At 39.3% G+C, this 21637-nt stretch overlaps 1 protein-coding gene across 4 annotated transcripts in view; it reads left to right on the forward strand.

Annotated features, from left to right (window-relative positions):
* The window catches only part of CASK (calcium/calmodulin dependent serine protein kinase), a 354818-nt gene that overhangs the window by 295518 nt on the left and 37663 nt on the right, over window positions 1-21637 (forward strand). For all 4 annotated transcript variants that reach the window (XM_028113495.2, XM_028113492.2, XM_028113493.2 and 1 more), the window contains exons 14-15: window positions 1424-1612; window positions 16979-17057. In XM_028113495.2, coding sequence (XP_027969296.1) covers window positions 1424-1612; window positions 16979-17057 — 268 coding nt within the window. The remainder of the gene's footprint in view (window positions 1-1423; window positions 1613-16978; window positions 17058-21637) is intronic.

The following is a 21637-nucleotide window of genomic DNA, read 5'->3' on the forward strand; positions in this document are numbered from 1 at the left end:
TAGCCACAATTAACCTGGGAAAAGAGAGATTAACTCACAGAGCACAATCACCACCCTTGGGCCTGGGGTACCAGTGCAGGGTGCAGTCAGGGCAAGGGTCAGGAAGCCAAGGTCCCCAGGGCTTTCGTGGAGCCCTGCTCTCAAGCGGTGCAGTGCTCAGTGCCCCCTCACCCAGACCCAAGTTTAGACCCACCCTCTGTGATCTTGAAACTAGCTGCCATTTGCATGAGAAACCCAAACACATATGTTGCTCCAAGCATATGCTCTACTGATGACAGATCAACACCACCTTCTTTATGACTTTACTGCATTGTTACCTTTTATTTTTGCCTCGTATGCATGCCTTTAAAATTAAAATAACCAAGTCATGACTTTAATAAGCTTTTTAATTAAATGACTTAATTTGAGATGCTAAGGGTTATACTTTTAAAGCAGTTTTAATTGCATTTCATTATTTCTGGATATTTCATTACCACACAGATCACAGATTGAAACAGAACTGAGTTTGTAGTTAGCACGCAAGAAAATATCTGTGCAAAGCTCCAAACATTACTGATATTCGGCCGTAAAATTCTCTTAGAAGTAGAAATGTTCAAATATTCATGGCTATTAAAAAACTTTTTTATGATGACACAAAAAGTACAGTAAATGGGAGAATATCCTTTTTTGGGAAACCAGGGATCTTGATTATCCAGTTTCACCAAGATAACATATGCAGATATCAAGACAAAGAAATCACTTTTTCTTTGTTCACAGGCTTTGCAAAAATATTGATAATAGTAACTATCAAGTTATTTTTCATTTGGGCAAGTGCTCCAAAAAATAAAAATAACAAAAGCATTACATAGATTTAGACTTTGAGCTCATATCGTATGCAATATTTTGGAACATTACATTTTTGGGGGCACACTGGTGTGTGTTTTCATTCCTTTTACTAAGTCATATGTTATAAATTATCTTCATCCTTTGGGTTATATAAAAGAGTTCTTGGAGCACCTGAGTGGCTCAGTCGGTTAGGCATCTGCCTTCCGCTCAGGTCATGATCCCAGCATCCTGGGATGGAGCCCCACATCGGGCTCCCTGCTCAGCAGGAAGCCTGCTTCTTCCTCTCCTACTCCCCCTGCTTGTGTTCCGTCTCTCGCTGTCTCTTTCTCTGTCAAAAAATAAATAAAAATTTTTTTAAAAAAAGTTCTTGGTTAATACTATCCAGAAAGATATTTGCTCAAAACTACAATTATTGCATTGTTTCTTTTTAAATGTGTTCCCATTGTAAGCCCCAGCCCAAATTTGCCACCTCTATTTACAGATGATTCTTTCTACTAAGTTGTTTGAAATTGCATTATGTCTGCCTTTATTTGAAATAACACACTTCTGCTAGAATAGTGCTATTAACAATATTTTTCCTTTCTTCATAAACTACCAGGCCTTACTTCAGACTCACGATGTAGTGGCACATGAAGTTTACAGCGATGAAGCATTGAGGGTCACACCTCCTCCCACCTCTCCCTATTTAAATGGTGATTCTCCAGAAAGCGCCAACGGAGATATGGATATGGAGAATGTGACCAGAGTCCGCCTGGTCCAGTTCCAAAAGAACACAGATGAGCCCATGGTAAGTCTTCTAGACTCTCAAGTCCCAGCCTGAATTAGGGCTCCCAACTTCAGCCTACAATACTAGGGGGTGGGGAGGGAAGGAGGGCACGAGAGTGTTAAAGCGGCCTGTTTCCAGATCCTCCACCACCTCCCAACCCGCACCAGAACTGTTCCAGCTAAGGCCATGCCTGAGGCCTCCTCCCACCTCTCCTTTCCCAAATGCTCTGCAACTTCACCAAAAAAGGACCTACCTGGTACAGTACTCCAGGAAAAACCTTGGGGGCACAATTTGAAATACTGGCATTGAAAAAGCAAATGTCTAATGATATTGTGAAAAACATCCACTTACAAGATCTGTTGCCTTCAACACAACCAGAGGAAGACTAATTTGGAAGGCATCCCAAGAACTGAGCAATGTGGCTAAAATAACATTCCTTCCATTCACATCTACCTCTTTAATACGAATTCATTTTCTCGGGGTGTAGGAATAGCATCGGAATGGAATTGATGCTGAACCTGCCTCATTGTCACAGAATCCTCATAGATGGGGAAAGGCTCCTTGGTGTTAACCGAGCAAAGTGGGGCATGGGGCAGGAGGGCAGAGTGGAGACCATCCAGGCCAACCAAGCGGCATGTGCAGAAGCCCCCTAGTCAGAAAGGCTCTTCGCGTAGTTTCAGAATGGAAAGAAGGCACCACGGCTGCCGTGTAGGAAACGGTGCCTGGCAGGAATGGGACACACGAGTGTTGAAAGAAAGACATGTTAAGGATTCTGTTCTTTGTCTCAAAGACAGTGGGAGGGTCTTAAAGAGTTTCAAGCAGGGAGAGAAGATCAGATTTGCATTTTCAAAAGACACCCTCCAGAGAATGGATTAGAGGAGAACGAGCGAGGTTGTAGGGAGACCAGTGAGGAGGTTATTGCTTCAGGACCGGGGAGAGCGGATGGGACTGGGAGCTAGAGGTGCAGATACCAAATGGAAAGAAGTGAACAGACTTAACAAAAAAGTAAAATCAATAGCCCTGGATAATAGATCGACGGTGGGGACTGAGGGAGAAACAGTTACAAAGGATGTCCCTTAAGCTTTAGACTTTCACAACCAGATGGACAGTGATGCTACCCATTGAGAGAAAGACTATTGGAAAAGTTCCGTATTTGGGGGAGGAATCCTATCTTTAGGGGGAAGAGGGGGAAAAGGCATTCAAACAACGCATTCATATCTTTCCCTCGGAGCATAGAAGAGGGATATTGGGATATGGCAAAACAAATTCCCTTCTTAACAAAGTTGCCCAGTTGCTTTCCAGATTAAAGGGAGAGCTACAGAGCAGTGATTCTCTGACTGTGATTTCCAGAGAGCCCTCAAGCCTAGATGTTTCCAGTTGTAATTCTCACTGATCTCTGCTCAGCACTTGCAGTAGGCAGGGGGCATGTGAATCACTTCACCCCTTTTTGGTGCCATCCAAACAACCCTCTGGCTTAAGAGCACAGGCAGTAACTGCAGCCTTTGGCTGCCTTGGGCAGATCACTTCAAGTCTGCTCATACTTTGTTTAGCAATTATTGCCAGAAGCATACTTGACTAAATGACTCCCAAGATCCCACCTGGCTCTGAAGGTCTAATATGCATTTATTCATATTATCTATTCATTCACTCATTTAGCAAATGTTTGTTAAGTGCCTACTGTGCGCAAATCACTGTGTTGGATGCCAGTGATGTAGCGACAGGTAAGACACGGCCCCTTCCCAGAGCTCACTTTCCCCAGGGCTGCCGGCATCAAATAAGTAGGCAGTTTAGCACAGTTGCTAAACACGAACAGTTACGGTAGAGCTATAAAGGAGAGAAGGCTATGTCCAAGAGGCAAGAAGTGGTGACGTTCAGCCAAGCAAAATAGACAGGAAAGCTGGAGGGGACCACAAGAAGGAGGCCCAGAAGTGTCCTGTGATCATCATATTCTAAAGCAGCCCAATGACATTTGTGTGATCTTTTCTATGGAGGCTCACTACCTAAACACCATAGACTGAGTAAAAGTGTATCCTTCAGTTACTTTTCTCAGAAAGCATAAAATGGCCCTGAGTCTCCCCTAAAAGTCTCCTTAAAAAAATCCCTTCTCTGTTCTGTCTTTGATCCTACTGAAAGTGTGAGTTCTCCCTTTGACTGGTTGCCATAAAAATGGGAATTATTTGATGTAATATAGATATTTTCCATAATGGAATACAGTTCTCTGTTACATTTAATACAGCTTCATTTGCTTGGTTAGCTGTCTTATTAAAAGCATTATATTACTGTGCAGGATATGCCTATATGATCTCTTTTGCTTTTCAGACCTTCTGTAATGTGTCCAACTATGTTAGATCCACCCTACAAGGGTGATACACTCCCATTTACACCCTTGTTTTCCCATTTGCAACTTCACCTTGAAATTACTCTGTTGATTGAGACTCCCTTAGTTGCAAGTGATGAAGACCGGACTTGAACTAGCTTGGACAATAGAGGAAAGGCTTATGTAAACAAGGAAAGGCCAGGAGTCTACCCCAAGCTGGGGGTAGGTTCATGAGTAGGCACCCATCCCAAGCTGGATCAGTCCCTTCCCTGGAATTTGGGGACTTGGGAACAGAGAGAACATGAGTCAGTTCCTCTCTGCAAAGAAATGTTTGGGGCAGACAAAATAATAAATGTTATTAACTCTAGTCGGTTTGAGGTGAACTTCCCTCTAGTCATAAGAGACCCTGTCTGTCTCATCACTGTTGTCTATTCACTAATGAATAGTCTCATTCATTATGTGCCTAGCAGAGTACCTGCCCACATAACAGGATCGCAGTAACATTGGTTGAATGAATACATTAATTTATTAATTTCAAGGATTGAACCCCCATCATACTGTCATTTCCCTTATGAAATTAGATTAAGTTACACATTAATTTATAGCATTTCTCCAGGAACACCTCTCTTGGTAACCTACGTGCTGATTGAATATACAAGTTGGAAATGAAACTTGAACATTACAGTTGAACATTGGGACTAGAAACATTTTGATATACCAGTTTTTCACATTGCTTGCCTACCACTTCTAAGAACTGCAAAATAGGAACCAAGCAAAGTTACATTTTTGTGGAATTGTGCAGATTCAGAGTCTAAATTATAAAGGTTCAAATATTTTCATGAAGCTTTCCAACACAGTATTATTCTCCAATGAAGAAGATAAGACAGTCCCCCTACCCTTATCTCAAATTCAAGACCGGTTTTCACCAAGGGAACTTGTTAAAAATATAGATTTCTGGGCTCCATTCCAGACCTCCTGAATCTAAATCCAAAGAGTGAGTTTAAAAGACGGTATTATTTAAAAGGTCCCCATGTGATTTGTGGGATCAGCCAGGTGTAGTACAAAAAATATGCTTATGAAAGTTTATCTTAGAGAATAACAGGAAAACAAAAAGTAATCTCTATAGACCAGTAGTCTGGCATTAAATATGTGGAGCTTCTACTTCTGGCCAAGATGGAGTAACAAGGACCAGATTCACCCTCTCACCTGAAATAACCAAAGAAAAACGTAAAAGCGAACAAAATTACATGAAAGAACAATTTTCAAGACATTGGACATCAGGCAACAAAGGAAAATGAACCCTAAGAGACAGGAAGCACACAGGGTAAGCCCTATGATTGCCTGACCTTAGTGACTTGAGAGAGTTTCCAGGCCACAGCACAGGAAGGGGGAGCTGAGGCAGAGCAGGCAGACACCCTGACTTGAGGAGACAGAGCTGAGAACCCGAGGAGACCTAGGCACGTCAAGTGCATTGGACAGAGGACTGAAGAAGAGAGAGCTGTGCAGAGAGAGAACCCCAGAGATCTCTAGAGGGTCCCCCTGAAGTAGTCATCTGAGTTATGATCAGTGCATTTATGAGAGGAAACTACCCAGAGCCAAGGAAAGACCATCCAAAAGGATTAGAGGGAACAGTACCCAATACTCACTGCCCATTAGCCACCAGCTGGCCTGGAAAACAAATTCGTGGGGCACTGCAGAGAGTGCACAGGAAGATCTTGTCTCAGTAAGGAGGAATAATTAGCCCTAGGCTCAGAATTGCTCAAGACTTGCCTAACAGATCATGAAAGCAAGACCCAGAGAATCAAACTAATTGACCCAAGTAAGTGAACTATATCCCAGAACAAAGCCTAAGAATATTTATAGGAATAAAAAACTTCTTGGGACGCCTGGGTGGCTCAGTTGGTTAAGCGACTGCCTTCGGCTCAGGTCATGATCCTGGAGTCCCAGAATCGAGTCCTGCATCAGGCTCCCTGCTCGGTGGGGAGTCTGCTTCTCCCTCTGACCCTCCCCCCTCTCATACTCTCTCTCTATCTCATTCTCTCTCAAATAAATAAAATCTTTTTTTAAAAAAGGAATAAAAAAACATCTAGCATGCAGCAAGATGAAATTCACAATGTCTGGCCTTGAATCAAAGATTGCTAGGCATGTAAAGAAGGGGGGAAATGTGACTGAAAATGTGAATAATCAAAACTGACAAAGATATTAGAATTAGCAGAATGGGATTAATGGCAGATCAGACATTTGAGAAGAAAAGATTAGTGAACTCAAAGATACGGCAATAGAAACGACCCAAAATGAAATACAGAAAAAGAATTTTTGAAAAATGAAAAAAGCAGGGGTGCCTAGGTGGCTCAGTCGGTTAAGCATCTGACTCTTGATTTTAGCTCAGGTCATGATCTCAGGGTCATGAGATCGAGCCCCACATCAGGTTCCATGCTGGTTGTGGAGCCTGCTTAAGATTCTCTCTCTCTCCCTTTGCCCCCCCCCCCCCCGCTTGCATTCGCGTGCTCTCTTTCTCTCTCTCTAAAAAAAAGGAAAAAAGCATCACTGAGCTCTGGGACAACTTCAGGCAGCCTAACATATATGGTTAATTGGATTCTATGAAGGAGAAGAGAGTGAAGAAGAGAGAGAAAGGATATTTGAAGAAATAATGGGTGAAAACATTCCAGACTTAATGAAAGCTATAAATCTTCAGGTGTAAGACCACAGTGAACCCCAAACCCAAGAAACATGAAGAAGAAAACACCAGGGTACATCTTAATCAAATGGTTTAGAAACCATGATAAATAGAAGATCTTAAAAACATAAAGAAATGTTACATACAGAGGAACAAAGATAAGAGTGGCATCAGATTTCTTATCAGAAACAGTACAGTTAAGAAGAACAGTGTCTTTAAAGTACTGAAAGAAAAAACAAAACCTTGAGAGGTTTTGTCTTAGAACTCAAAACCAAGCAAAGGTATGTTTCAAAAACTAAAGGCAAAATAGAAACATTTTCAGACATACCAAAACTTAAAGAATTCAGTAGCCCTACAGTATAAGAAATGTTAAAGGACATCCTGATCATTAAAATATCTTTAAAAGATAATTGGCAATTTAAACAAAAATAACAGCAATGTGTTTGAGGGCTTATTACATGTAAAAGTAAAATGTATAACTGTAGCACAAAGGTCAGGAGAAAGGAAGTAGAACTATACTGTTAAAAGGTTCTTTTTTTTAAGATCTTATTTATTTATTTGACAGAGACACAGCAAGAGAGGGAACACAAGCAGAGGGGGAGTGGGAGAGGGAGAAGCAGGCTTCCCGCAGAGCAGGGAGCCTGATGGCGGAGCTCGATCCCAGGAACCTAGGATCATGACCTGAGCCAAAGGCAGACACTTAACGACTGAGCCACCCAGGCACCCCTGTTAAAAGGTTCTTATACTATATGTGACATTGTATAATATCACTTGAAGGTAGACTCTGATAAGTTAAAGATGTATACCATCAGCCCTGAAGCAACCACTGAAACAACAAAACCGAATTATAGCCCATCAGACAACACAGGAGAGAAAATAGAATAAAAATAAGCTAATCCAAAAGAAGGCAGAAAAAGAGGAAAAAAGGGAACATGGAACAGATGGAACAAAAACAAATAGCAACAAGAGGGGCACCTGGGTGGCTCAGTTGTTAAGCGTCTGCCTTCGGCCCGGGTCATGATCCCAGGATCCTGGGATCAAGCCCCACATTGGGCTCCCTGCTCCACGGGAAGCCTGCTTCTCCCTCTCCCACGCCCCCTGCTTGTGTTCCCTCTCTCACTGTGTCTCTCTCTGTCAAATAAATAAATAAAATCTTAAAAAAAGAAAAAATCAGCTAGAATTTGGTATAAATTTATACCTGACTATGTTAATAATCCTGTGAAATGCAAATAGTCTAAATTCCCCAAATTAAGAAGCAGAGATTGTCAGATGGGGGAGGGGAGCAAACCCAACTATATATTGCCTACAAGAATTGCTTTGTACATAGACAAATAGTTTCAAAGTAAAAGGATGGAAGAAGACGTATTATGGCATTAAACAAAAGGAAGCTGGAGTGGCTATATTAATATCAAGGTATAATTCTCAGACCACATTATGATTAAATTGGAGATGAATAACAGAAAGACCTTGGGAAAATTCCCCAAGCATTTGAAAACTAACACAATTCTAAATAACCTGTGGATCAAAGAAGAAATCAAAAGGGAAATTAAAATATTTTGAAGTGAATGAAAATGAAACAACAACATACCAGGATTTCTGGGATGCTGTGAAAGCAGTACTTAGGGAGAAATGCGTAGCACTAAACACCTATATTAGAAAAGAAATATCTTAAATGACCTCAGTTTCTACCTTAAGAAACTAGAACAAAAAAGAGCACATTAGACCCAAAGTGAGTGAAAGAAAAGAAATAATAAAGATCAAAATGGAAATTAATGAAATAGAATAGAGAAAAAAATCAATAAAACAAGCTTTTTCTTTTGAGAAGGTCAGATTGATCAGGAAAAAAAGAAGACACTAATGACCAGTACCCTGCATAAAAGAGTAACACTACTACAGAATCTACAGACATAAAAAATATAAGGAAATCTTATAAACAACTTTATGCCAAGAAATTCAGCAACTTAGATGAAATGGACAAGTTCCCTGAAGACAGAAGCACACCAAAGCTCACTTAAGGAATACACTGAATTGCCCTATACTATTTAAAAATTGAATTTGGAGGAGTAGGAGACCCAGATTTCATCTGGTCCCAGGAATTCAGCCAGATAGTTATCAAACCATTCTGAACACCTACAAACGCAACAGGAGATCGAAGAAAAGAATAGCAGCAACTCTCTGAACAGAAAAGTGACCACTTTCTGGAAGGTAGGACGTGCGGAGAAGTGAATTCGAGGCAATATTCGGGAGGATAGACTGCGGGGGAGGGGGTCTCCGTCAGCTGCTACCGGCAAGTGATAGAGCAGTGGAGCACAAAATTGGAACTTTTAGAAGTCGGCTCCGCTGAGGGACGTCGCTCCAGTGGCTAAGCAGGGGGTGGAACCCTCGTGGGACAGTGTGGTCTCAGGACCCTTGGGGTCACAGAAAGACCAGGGTTGCCTGAGTGCGGCAGAGCTCCCAGGTATCGGAGCGGGGAAGCCGGCTGCAGAGACAGAGCCAAGGCACGGGCTCTCAGCTCGGGGTTGCCATAAACCGTGATCCGCAGCACAGTCGGGCCACTGCTCCTCCAGCAGGGACCCAACAAGCGGCAGAGCCGGGGAGACTCCCCTTCCTTCCCAGGGAGGAGCGGCGCGGGAACGCACCGCAGGAATCTGCTGGGTTTGGAGACTCCACACAGGGTCAGGTGCCAGAGATGGAAATGCTCGGTCACAGGCCGGGTGGGCACAGTGCAGCCAGAGACCGGGGAGACGGGAGTGATTGACTGCTTTTCTCTGGGGGCACACTGAAGAGTGGGGCCCCAAGTTCTTGGCTCCTCCAGGGAGAAGATTGGGAGGCCGCCATTTTCACTCTCGTCCTCCAAAGCTGTATGAAAAGCTTGTAGGGAACAAAAGTTCCTGAGAGCAAACCCGAGCAGATTACTTACCCCGGATCCGGCAAGGGCGGGGCAATTCCGCCTCCGGCAAAGACATTTGGGAAACACGGCAGCTGGCCCTTCCCCCCAGAAGATCAGCAAGAACAGCCAGCTAAGACCAAGTTTACCGATCAATGAGAACGGCAGAACTCCAGCGCTAGGGGAATACTGCACATAGAATTCATGGCTTTTTTACCATTATTCTTTAGTCTTTCAAAGGTAATTTTTTTAATTTTCTTTTATTTTTCTATTTTTTTTAATTTTTCTTTTTCCCTTTCTCAACCAACATCTATCAATCCCTTCTTTAAAAATCTTCTTTATTTTTCATTTTTAGAGTCATAATCTATCCCTTCATAGTAGTTGACCTTATTTTTGGTATTGTTCTCTATTTAAAATTTTTGGGATACGGTTTCTTCTAACAGATGAAAATATACCCTAAATCTCTAGTGTGTGGCGGCTTTGTTCTAGTTTCCTGCCTGATCATATTCTCTCCCCCCTTTTTTTTTTAATTTTTCTTCTTTCTTTTTTCAACCAACTTTTTATCTTATCAATTCCTTTTATAAAATGTTTTATGATTTTCATCTTTACAGTCATATTCCATCCCCTCATTGTATTTACCCTTATTTTTGTACAATTATAAGTTTTTCTTTCTTTAAAATTTTGGGAGGCAGTTTCTTCTAACAGACCAAAATACACCCAAAATGTAGTGTGTGGCTCTGATCTATTCACCAGCCTGATCATATTCTTTTTCTTTTCTTTCTTTCTTTCCCTTTCTTTTCCCCCCGGTTTTGGGTCTCTTCTGATTTGTTTAGTGTATATTTTTCTGGAGTCATTGTTACCCTTTTAGCATTTTGTATTCTCATTCATCTGTTCTCCTCTGGACAAAATGAGAAGACAGAAAAACACCTCAAAAAAAAAGAACAAGAGGCAGTACTGACTGCCAGGGACCTAATCAGTATGGACATTAGTAAGATGTCGGAACTAGAGTTCAGAATGACGATTATAAAGATACTAGCTGGGCTTGAAAAAAGCATGGAAGACACTAGAGAAACCCTTTCTGGAGAAATAAACTAAAATCTAACCAAATTGAAATCAAAAAGGCTATTAATGAAGTGCAATCAAAAATGGAGGCTCTAACTGCTAGGATAAATGAGGCAGAAGAGAGAATTAGTGATATAGAAGACAAACTGTTGGAGAATAAAGAAGCTGAGAAAAAGAAAGATAAATACTGGATAACAAGGGCAGAATTCGAGAGGTAAGTGATACCGTAAGACGAAACAATATTAGAATAATTGGGATCCCAGAAGAAGAAGAAAGAGAGGTGGGCAGAAGGTATATTGGAGCAAATTATAGCAAAGAATTTCCCTAGTTTGGGAACGGAAAGAGGCATCAAAATCCAGGAGGCACATAGAACCCCCCCCTCAAAATCAATAAAAATAGATCAACACCCCGACATCTAATAGTAAAACTTAAAGTCTCAGAGATAAAGAGAAAATCCTGAAAGCAGCTTGGGACAAAAGGTCTGTAACCTGCAACGGTAGAAACATTAGATTGGCAGCAGACCTCTCCACAGAGACCTGGCAGGCCTGAAAGGACTGGCATGATATAATCAGAGAACTAAACGAGAAAAATATGAGCCAAGAATACTATATCCAACTAGGCTGTCATTGAAAATAGAAGGAAAGATAAAAAGCTTCCAGGACAAACAAAAACTAAAAGAATTTGCAAACGCCAAACCAGCCCTACAAGAAATATTGAAAGGGGTCTTCTAAGCGAAGAGAGAGCCTAAAAGTAACATAGACCAGAAAGGAATAGAGACAATATACAGTAACAGCCACCTTACAAGCAATACAGTGGCACTAAATTCCTATCTTTCAATAGTTACCCTGAATGTAAATGGGCTAAATGCCCCAATCAAAAGACATAAGGTATCAGATTGGATAAAAAAACAAGACCCATCGATATGCTGCCTGCAAGAGACTCATTTTAGACCCAAAGACACCTCCAGATTGAAAGTGAGGGGGTGGAAAACCATTTACCATGCTAATATACATCAAAAGAAAGCTGGGGTGGCAATCCTTATATCACACAAATTAGATTTTAAACCAAAAACTGTAATAAGAGATGAGGAAGGACACTATGTCCTACTTAAAGGGTCTATCCAACAAGAAGATCTAACAGTTGTAAATATCTATGCCCCTAACATGAGAGCAGCCAGTTGCATAAGCCAGTAAATAACAAAATCAAAGAAACACATTGACAACAATACAATAATAGTAGGGGACTTTAACACCCCCCTCACTGAAATGGACAGATCATCTAAGCAAAAGGTCAACAAGGAAATAAAGGCTTTTAATGACACACTGGACCAGATGGACTTCACAGATATGTTCAGAACATTCCATCCCAAAGCAACAGAATACACATTCTTCTCTAGTGCCCATGGGACATTCTCCAGAATAGATCACATCTTAGGTCACAAATCAGGTCTCAACCAGTACCAAAAGATTGGGATCATTCCCTGCATATTTTCGGACCACAGTGCTTTGAAACTAGAACTCAATCACAAGAGGAAAGCGGGAGAGAACTCAAATACGTGGAGGCTGAAGAGCATCCTACTAAAGAATGAATGGGTCAGCCAGAAAATTAAAGACGAATTTTAAAAAAAAATTCATGGAAACAAATGAAAATGAAAACACAACTGTTCACAGTCTTTGGAATGCAGCAAAGGCAGTCCTAAGAGGAAAGTATATAGCACTACAAGCCTTTCTCAAGAAACAAAGGTCTCAAATACACAACCTAACCCTACACCTAAAGGAGCTGGAGAAAGAACAGCAAATAAAGCCTAAACCCAGCAGGAGAAGAGAAATAATAAAGATCAGAGCAGAAATCAATGAAATAGAAACCAAAAAAAAAAAAACAAAACAGATCAACGAAACTAGGAGCTGGTTCTTTGAAAGAAGTAATAAGATTGATAAACCCCTGGCCAGACTTATCAAAAAAGAAAAGAGAAACGATCCAAATAAATAAAATCATGAATGAAAGAGGAGAGATCACAACCAACATCAAAGAAATATAAAGACAAGAACGTATTATGAGCAACTGTATGCCAGCAAATTAGACAGTCTGGAAGAAATGGATGCATTCCTAGAGACGTATAAACTACTAAAACTGAACCAGGAAGAAATAGGAAACCTGAACAGACCCATAACCAGCAAGGAAATTGAAGCAGTAATCAAAAATCTCCCAACAAACAAGAGCCCAGGGCCAGATGGCTTCCCAGGGGAATTCTACCAAATATTTTAAAAAGAATTAATACCTATTCTTCTGAAACTGTTTCAAAAAATAGGAATGGAAGGAAAACTTCCAAACTCATTTTATGAGGCCAGCATTACCTTGATCCCAAAACCAAAGACCCTATCAAAAAGGACAACTACAGACCAATATCCCTGATGAACATGGATGCAAAAATTCTCACCAAAATACTAGCCAGTAGGATCCAACAACACATTAAAAGGATTATTCACCACGACCAAGTGGGATTTATTCCTGGGCTGCAAGTTTGGTTCAACATCCGCAAATCAATCAATGGGATACATGACATTAATAAAAGAAAGGACAAGAACCATATGATCCTCTCAATAAATGCAGAAAAAGCATTTGACAAAGTACAGCATTCTTGATCAAAACTCTTCACAGTGTAGGGAGAGAGGGTACATACCTCAATATCATAAAAGCCATCTATGAAAAACCCACAGCGAATATCATTCTCAATGGGGAAAAACTGAGAGCTTTCCCCCTAAGGTCAGGAACGGGGCAGGGATGTCCACTAGTACCACTGCTATTCAACATAGTATTAGAAGTCCTGGCCACAGCAACCAGACAACACAAAGAAATCAAAGGCATCCAAATTGGCAAAGAAAAAGTCAAATTCTCACTCTTTGCAGATGTTATACTTCATGTGGAAAACCCAAAAGACTCCACCCCAAAACTGCTAGAACTCATACAGGAATTCAGTAAAGTGGCAGGATATAAAATCAATGCACAGAAACCAGTGGCATTCCTATACACCAACAACAAGATGGAGAAATTAAGGAGTCGATCCCATTTACAATTGCACCCAAAACCATAAGATACCTAGGAATAAATCTAACCAAAGAGGCAAAGAATCTATACTCAGAAAACTATAGAATACTCATGAAAGAAATTGAGGAAGACACAAAGAAATGGAAAAACGTTCCATGCTCATGGATTGGAAGAACAAATACTGTGAAAATGTCTGTGCTACCCAAAGCAATCTACACATTCAGTGCAATCCCTATCAAAATACCATCAACTTTTTTTCCACAGAAATGGAAGAAATAATCCTAAAATTTGTATGGGACCAGAAAAGACCCTGAATAGCCAGAGGAATGTTGAAAAAGAAAAGCAAGGCGGGTGGCATCACAATTCCAGACTTCAAAGCTGTCACCATCAAGACAGTATGGTACTGGCACAAAAACAGACACATAGATCAATGGAACAGAATAGAGAGCCCAGAAATGGACCCTCAACTCTATGGTCAACTAATCTTCGACAAAGCAGGAAAGGATGTCCAATGGAAAAAAGACAGTCTCTTGAACAAATGATGTTGGGAAAATTGGACAGCCATATGCAGAAAAATGAAACTGGACCATTTCCTTACACCACTCACAAAAATAGACTCAAAATGGATGAAAGACCTAAATGTGAGACAGGAATCCATCAGAATCCTAGAGGAGAACACAGGCAGCAACCTCTTCGACCTCAGCTGCAGCAACTTCTTCCTAGACACATCGCCAAAGGTAAGGGAAGCAAGGGCAAAAATGAACTATTGGGACTTCATTAAGATAAAAAGCTTTTGCACAGCAAAGGAAACAGTCAAGAAAACCAAAAGACAACCAACAGAATGGGAGAAGATATTTGCAAATGACATATCAGATAAAGGGCTAGTATCCAAAATCTATAAAGAACTTATCAAACTCGGGACGCCTGGGTGGCTCAGTCAGTTAAGCGTCTGCCTTCAGCTCAGGCCATGATCCCAGGGTCCTGGGATCGAGTCCCGTATCGGGCTCCTTGCTCAGCAGGGAGCCTGCTCCTCCCTCTGCCACTCCCCCACTTGTGTGCGCTCTCTCTCTCTCCGACGAATAAATAAATAAAATCTTTAAAAAATAAAAAAAAGAACTTATCAAATTCAACACCCAAAGAACAAATAATCCAATCAAGAAATGAGCAGAAGACATGAACAGATATTTCTGCAAAGAAGACATCCACATGGCCAAGAGACACATGAAAAATTGCTCAACATCACTCGGCATCAGGGAAATCCAAATCAAAACCTCAGTGAAATACTACCTCACACCTGTCAGAATGGCTAAAATTAACAAGTCAGGAAACAACAGATGTTGGCGAGGATGTGGAGAAAGGGGAACCCTCCTGCACTGTTGGTGGGAATGCAAGCTGGTGCAGCCAGTCTGGAAAACGGTATGGAGGTTCCTCAAAAAGTTGAAAATAGAGCTACCCTATGACCCAGCAATTGCATTACTGGGTATTTACCCCAAAGATACAAATGTAGTGATCCGAAGAGGTCTCTGCACCCCAATGTTTATAGCAGCAGTGTCCACAATAGCCAAACTGTGGAAAGAGCCAAGATGTCCATCGACAGATGAATGGATAAAGAAGATGTGATGTATATATATACAATGGAATATGATGCAGCCATAAAAAAAAAAAAAAACGAAAACTTGCCATTTGCAACGACTTGGATGGAACTAAAGGGTATTATGCTAAGCGAAATAAGTCAATCAGAGAAAGACAAGTATCATGATCTCGCTGATATGAGGAATTTCAGAAACAAGACAGGAACATAGGGGAAGGGAGGAAAAAATGAAGCAAAACAAAATCAGAGAGGGAGACAAAGCATAAGACACTCTTAATCTCAGGAAACAGTCTGAGGGTTGTTGGAGTGGTGGGGGTTGGGAGGGATGGGGCGGCTGGGTGATGGACATTGGGGAGGATATGTGCTAGGGTGAGCGCTGTGAATTGTGTAAGACTGATGAATCACAGACCTGTACCTGTGAAACAAATAATACATTATATGTTAAAAAGAAAAAAGAGAGAGAGAAGATAATAGGAAGGGAAAAATGAAGGGGGGGAAATCAGAGGGGAAGACGAACCATGAGAGACTACAGACTCTGAAAAACAAACTGAGGGTTTTAGAGGGAGGGGGGTGGGGACTAGGTTAGCCCAGTGATGGGTATTAAGGAGAACATGGATTGCATGGAGCACTGGGTGTTACATGCAAACAATGAATCATGGAACACTACATCAAAAACTAATGATGTAATGTATGATGACTAACACAACATAATAAAATTTTAAAAAAGAATTTGTAGTTAAAAACCATTCCTCAAAGAAAACTCCCAAGATGACATAACTGGTGAAATCTACCAAACATATAATAAAGAAATAATACCAATTCTACACAAACTTTCCCCAAAACATTGAAAAGGAAGGAATTCTTCTCAACATTATTATTATTATTATTATTATTAGGTGTCTAGCATTTTTACCCTGATGCCAAAACCAGATAAAGACAGTACAAGAAAAGAAAACTACGGACTGGTATCCCTATGAATATAGATGCAAAGACTCAAACAAATCCATATCTTAACAAAAGAAGAATACATCATGACCAAGTGGAGACTAATGCAGGAATACAGCTAACTTCTAATAGCCAAAAGCTAGGGGAAAAATTCAGTCCATGAATGGATAAACAAAATGATATATCCATACAGTGGAATACTCAGCAAGGACAAAGAATGAACCATTGATACATACAACAATGTGATTAAACCTAACAGTGTGAATTTTAAAAAAGCAACAAAAAAGAGTACCTACCAAATGAGGGGCCATAGGGTAGGGGAAGGGGGGTGCAGGGATGGGAGTAGATTACCAATGGGCACAAGGAAGTTTTTAGGGGTGATGGATATTTCATGCTCCTCATTATGGTAATGGTTTCATACATGTATACGTATGTCAAACTTACCAAATTGTACACATTAAGGGGCACTAAGGTGTTGGTCAAATGCCCAACTCTTAATTTCAGCTCAGGTCATGATCTCCGGGGTCGTGGGCTCAAGCCCTGCATTGGAGTCAGTGTGGAGTCTGCTTGGGATTCTCTCTCCCTTTCTTCTGCCGCTCCTGCTTGTGTTCTCTCTCTCTCTCTAAAAATAAATCTTTTTTAAAAAAAAACACAATATAGAATGTATGTATTACTATTATTATAGCAATCAAAATACCAAAAATAACATTTTTGTCATGGCATGGTGGAGTAACAGATGGTTTTCCTCCTTCGTTTTCTATATTTTCTTGAATGTTTTCCTAACTTTTGTAAATAAAATTATCTACAGTGAAATCACAAACATAAAAGGGAATAGTAATTCTATTTTACTTAACTTTTTACAGGGAATCACTTTAAAAATGAATGAGCTAAATCACTGTATTGTTGCAAGAATTATGCACGGGGGCATGATTCACAGGCAAGGTAAGTTTCATATGTGATTCTTTCCCTCCTTAACTGTTCCTGTAGCCTAGTGGAGAAAGTATTTTTTATGATCCTTGTAAACAATCTTTAATCTGTGGTCCACATAAATGACCTATTTAAATTATCTGTCTTTGGTTTTAATCACTGTTGGTCTCCATTTGTTCATATTCATCTGTACATGCTCCAGCCTGTGGCTAAGGGAGGGGAGGGTATATTACAGTTCTGTTACTGGAACATCTCTGAATTACTGTTTGGATCCTGACTTACGAAAGACCATGGGGGATAAAGCAAAGTATCATACCTGGCCCCCGGATATATGGAAGGCATCTATTCTGGGACATACATACATACATATGTACATTCATTCATGGATAGAGATATATAATGACAGTTCATGAATTTCTCACTCAGGAATGAGATATACTCTTTGTAAATTAGGAAATTAGAGTTTGATAAATAATATAAAAATTAAACAGTAAAATAAGAGCTATCTAATCTGGATTAAGTTTTTAATACCTACTACAGTTATTGCAGTCATTCTGAGAAGGGACTTCACTAAGGCCTGAAGTAAACAAAGAATGAGTTTTTGAGAAAGGGGAACTTTAATTAACTCTCAGGTGGGCAAGATTTACACATGCAGGCGTAGCCTCCTCTTTGAAAGGGCTGAGTTATAGGTGCTAGTGTTTACAGGCTGATCCAAGAAATGATTCTCCTGTCCGAAAATTAGGCTTCCTTTCTTTCAGATCAGGGTTTTGGGCGGGGGGGTTGTTCTTTTTTTTTTTTTTTTTTCCTTAGCACCCTCTTTACTTTTTCCTTAACCCCAGAGAGCAAGAAGTAAGGAATGGACACAGATGATGTCCAGCATCACTGCTGCCTTCAGGGGAATCTTTATAGGCTGCAGGAGTAGACAGCGCTCACATGGGAGAATTGGTTTTAGACTCCAGGATGAATTTTCTGTTTCTTATTTTAATAATATGCTATAAATTCAGTGAAGTCACAACATCGTTTCTGTAATCTCTTTTTCTTATATTACTGTGTGACTAGGACCTGCCATCTCTGATAGAAGTGGTGTAGTGGACCTCCTCCTCCTAGTCTTGTTTTTGAAAGGTAGCTTTCCCATGATTCCCCACGAAGAATACCATTTACTGTAGAATTTTAGTGAGACGCCTTTTATTAGGGTTGAGGAAGTTCTCTTATATTCTTAGTTGCTGAGCCTTTTAATTATGATTGAGTTTTGAATCTTACCAAATGCTCTTCATCTGCTGAGATGATCATTTGGGGTTTTTTTCCTTTTATCTATTAATGTAATGAATGACTTTTGAAGATTTCCTAATGATAAACCCCTTCTGCATGTCTCAGATAAACCCAGCTTACTCATTGTGTGTGGTTTTTTGGTTGTTTTGTTTTGTTTTGTTTTTTTGTATGTACTGCTGGATTCTGTGTGCTAATATTTTGTTTAGAGTTTTTGTATTTGTAATTATGGGTGAGACTGGCCAGTAGTTAATTTTCCTGTCTTGTCTTTCTCTACTGGATTTTAGTTTCAAAGTTACATTGCCTCATAAAATGATGTGGAGAGCCTTCTCCCTTCATGAGTTCTCTGAAAGACTTTGTAGAATATTGGAATGATTCATACCTTTAAAGTTTAGTAGAACTTGCCTATAACACTGTCAAGGCCTGATGTTTTGGTTTTGATTTTGGGTTTTTTTGAAAAGACTTTTTTTTTTTTTTTTTAAGGAAGCTCTAGACCCACTGTGGGGCTTGAACGCATGACCCTGAGATCAAAAGTTGTATGCTCTACCAACTGAGCCAGCCAGGCACCCCAGGAAAGACTCTTTTTTTAACTGCTTCAATTTCTTTAACATTCATAAGGTTATTCAGGCTTTCTATATCTTGAGTAAATTTGGCAAATTACATTTTCCTTAAAAAACTTAAGTCCTAAAAAATTATTGTAGTAAGCTTCTGCATAGTGTTCTCTTACCTTTTTATTCCCTGCCATCTCTATAATTATGTCCCCTTGTTCATTCTTAAAATTGTTTATCCATGCCTTGTCTTTTTTCTTTTAATCAACTTTGCCAGGGGTTTGTTCAAAAACCCACTTTGGGTTCTCTTAATTCTCTCCGTTGTATGTTTGTTTTCTATTTCATTGTTTTGTGACCTGATTTCTATTATCTCTTTCATTCTACTTCCTATTGGTTTTATCTAACTTTCTTAATTAGACACTTAGTGCATTTATCCCAGTCTTTTTTTTTCTAATATAATGCATCTGAGTCTAAACTCTACCCTAAGTACTCATTTATCTATATCCCACCAGTTTTATTATAAAGCATCTTTATTGTAATTCAGTTCTAAGTACTCTTAAATTCCTATTATGGTATCTTTCATTGACCCACATTTATTTAGAAGTGTTTTTTACATACCACATCTAAGAAGATTTTCTTTGTATCTTTTTATAATTTACTTCTAACTTAATTGCACTGTGGTCAGAGTATGGTCTGTATGCTACAATTTCTTTGAGGTTTGTTGAGACTTGCTTGATGGCATAGGACTTTAATCGGTTTTTTAAATAATCCATGTGTACTTAAGAAGAATGTTTATTCTTTAACTGTTGCATGGAGAGTTCTCTATATGATGATTGGCTTGGGGTTAATTTTTTTGTTCACATCTTCTGTATCTTGACTAATATTTTTGTCTGTCTCACCTATCGGTAATTGCTGAAATATCTCACTATCATAGTAGAGTTTTTCAATTTCTATCTATAGATCTCTCCATTTTGGCTTTATATATTTGAAGCTGTCTAATTAGGTGCCTAGAAATACCTGGTCACCATTTCTATCCTTACTGATACTTTCTATTTAAAACCTATTTATCTAATATTAACATACTTATCCCAACTTTATTTTAGTATCTGCCAGCATGTCTTCTTCCATCCTTTTATTTCCAACCATTCTGTGCTTGTATGCATCAGAATTTTTTAAGCTGAGTTTTTCATTTTTTAATGCACTCTGATGATCACTGTCTTTTAATGGACAAGGTTAGTCCATTAATATTTATTGTGATGATTTCTGTCATCTTTTTAATTTATATTCCATTTTTTTATTGATTTTCTTGTTCATTTTTTTGTTCCATTTTTTTCCCCTGGTAGTCTAGAATTTCAGCACTCTATTTCTGTTTTTAGGTGGTTACCTTGAAATTTTATCCTGCATATTTAACATTATGTATACTAAAGTGAAACAGTATCTTAACCCCACTCCCAAAGAATACAAAGACATTGGAACACTAAATCTGATCACACTCCTGACTTACATATTATTCTTGCCCAGTATTTGAGTTCTGTCCTGTTCTAAATTCACAAATTTGAAATTACTATTAAAATATGACCATTTTTGTTTGGATTTACATAAATGTTTATGATTTTATTTACTCACCATTCCTTCTATCTTATTTCTAGTATAGTTAACATACAAGTGTTTGGTATATTAGTTTCAGGTATAAACTCACTATTCCTTCTTAAATCTCAGACGATCCTTTGGGGAGTATTTTCCTTCTTCCTAAAGTACATCCTTAGAAGTTCCTTTAGTGCTAGTCTCCTGCTAATAAACTCTCAGGTGGTATTTATCTGTAAGTATTTTATTTCAGCCTCAATCTTGAAGATTATTTTTGCTGAGAGCACAATTTTAGGCTAATGGTTACCATTCTGTTGTATTTTGGCATCCATTGTTTGACATTGGGAAGCCTGATGTCACTACAATTGTCCTTGCTTTGTAGGTGATCTCTCCTTTCTCTCTGGTTGTTTTAAGAACTTTGTCTTTAGCGGGGGGGGGAAGATCTTTGTCTTTAGATGTTCTATAGTTTTACTACCTTCCAGCATGGCTTTCTCTTTATTTATCCTGTTTAGGATACATTATTCTTCCTGGATTGCATAAACATGTTTCCATCAGTTCAGTAAAGTTTACAACCATTATTTCCTCAAATATTGCCTCTTCTGCATTCTCCATATTCTCTCCTTCTGAACTCCACTAGACGTGTGTTAGATATTCCCTCTGTATCTCTTAATTTTTTTCCTATTTTTCTTTATTTCTTATTTCCTATTTTCCCTCATTCCTCTGGCCTGCATTCTAGGTAATTTATTTAGTTGTATCTTCCAGTTCGCTGAAACTCTCTTCAGCCATATCTGAATTCCTGTTCAACTCATCCATTCACTGGTTTATATCACCAGTTATATTTTTCTTTTCTAGAAGTACTAGTCACTTGTTCTTACTTTTATTTTCAAATCTATCTGTTCACATCTGATAGTCTCTTGTTGCATTCTCATCCTTGCAATTAGGCCCTTTTTTTTCCTAATATTTAATATGTAGCTTTTTTATATTCTGTATCATATCATTCTAGTATCTGTCCTCCTTGACGATTTAAATTTTTTTTTTTCTGTTTCTGATGACTCACATAGTAGTTTGCCTTATTCTATGTTTGGTGACCTTTGATTGTGAGCTTTTGTTTGTCCTAATTAGTGGAAGTCCTGTAGGCCTAAACTGGGTACACTTTCCTCCAGAGAGAGTTTGTTGCCTCTTCTACTAGTTTCCGTG

The sequence above is a fragment of the Eumetopias jubatus genome, unplaced genomic scaffold (assembly GCF_037043125.1).
Source record: "Eumetopias jubatus isolate StellerSeaLion01/CBP00866 unplaced genomic scaffold, mEumJub1_p1.0 scaffold_11, whole genome shotgun sequence".
NCBI classification, from domain to species: domain Eukaryota; kingdom Metazoa; phylum Chordata; class Mammalia; order Carnivora; family Otariidae; genus Eumetopias; species Eumetopias jubatus.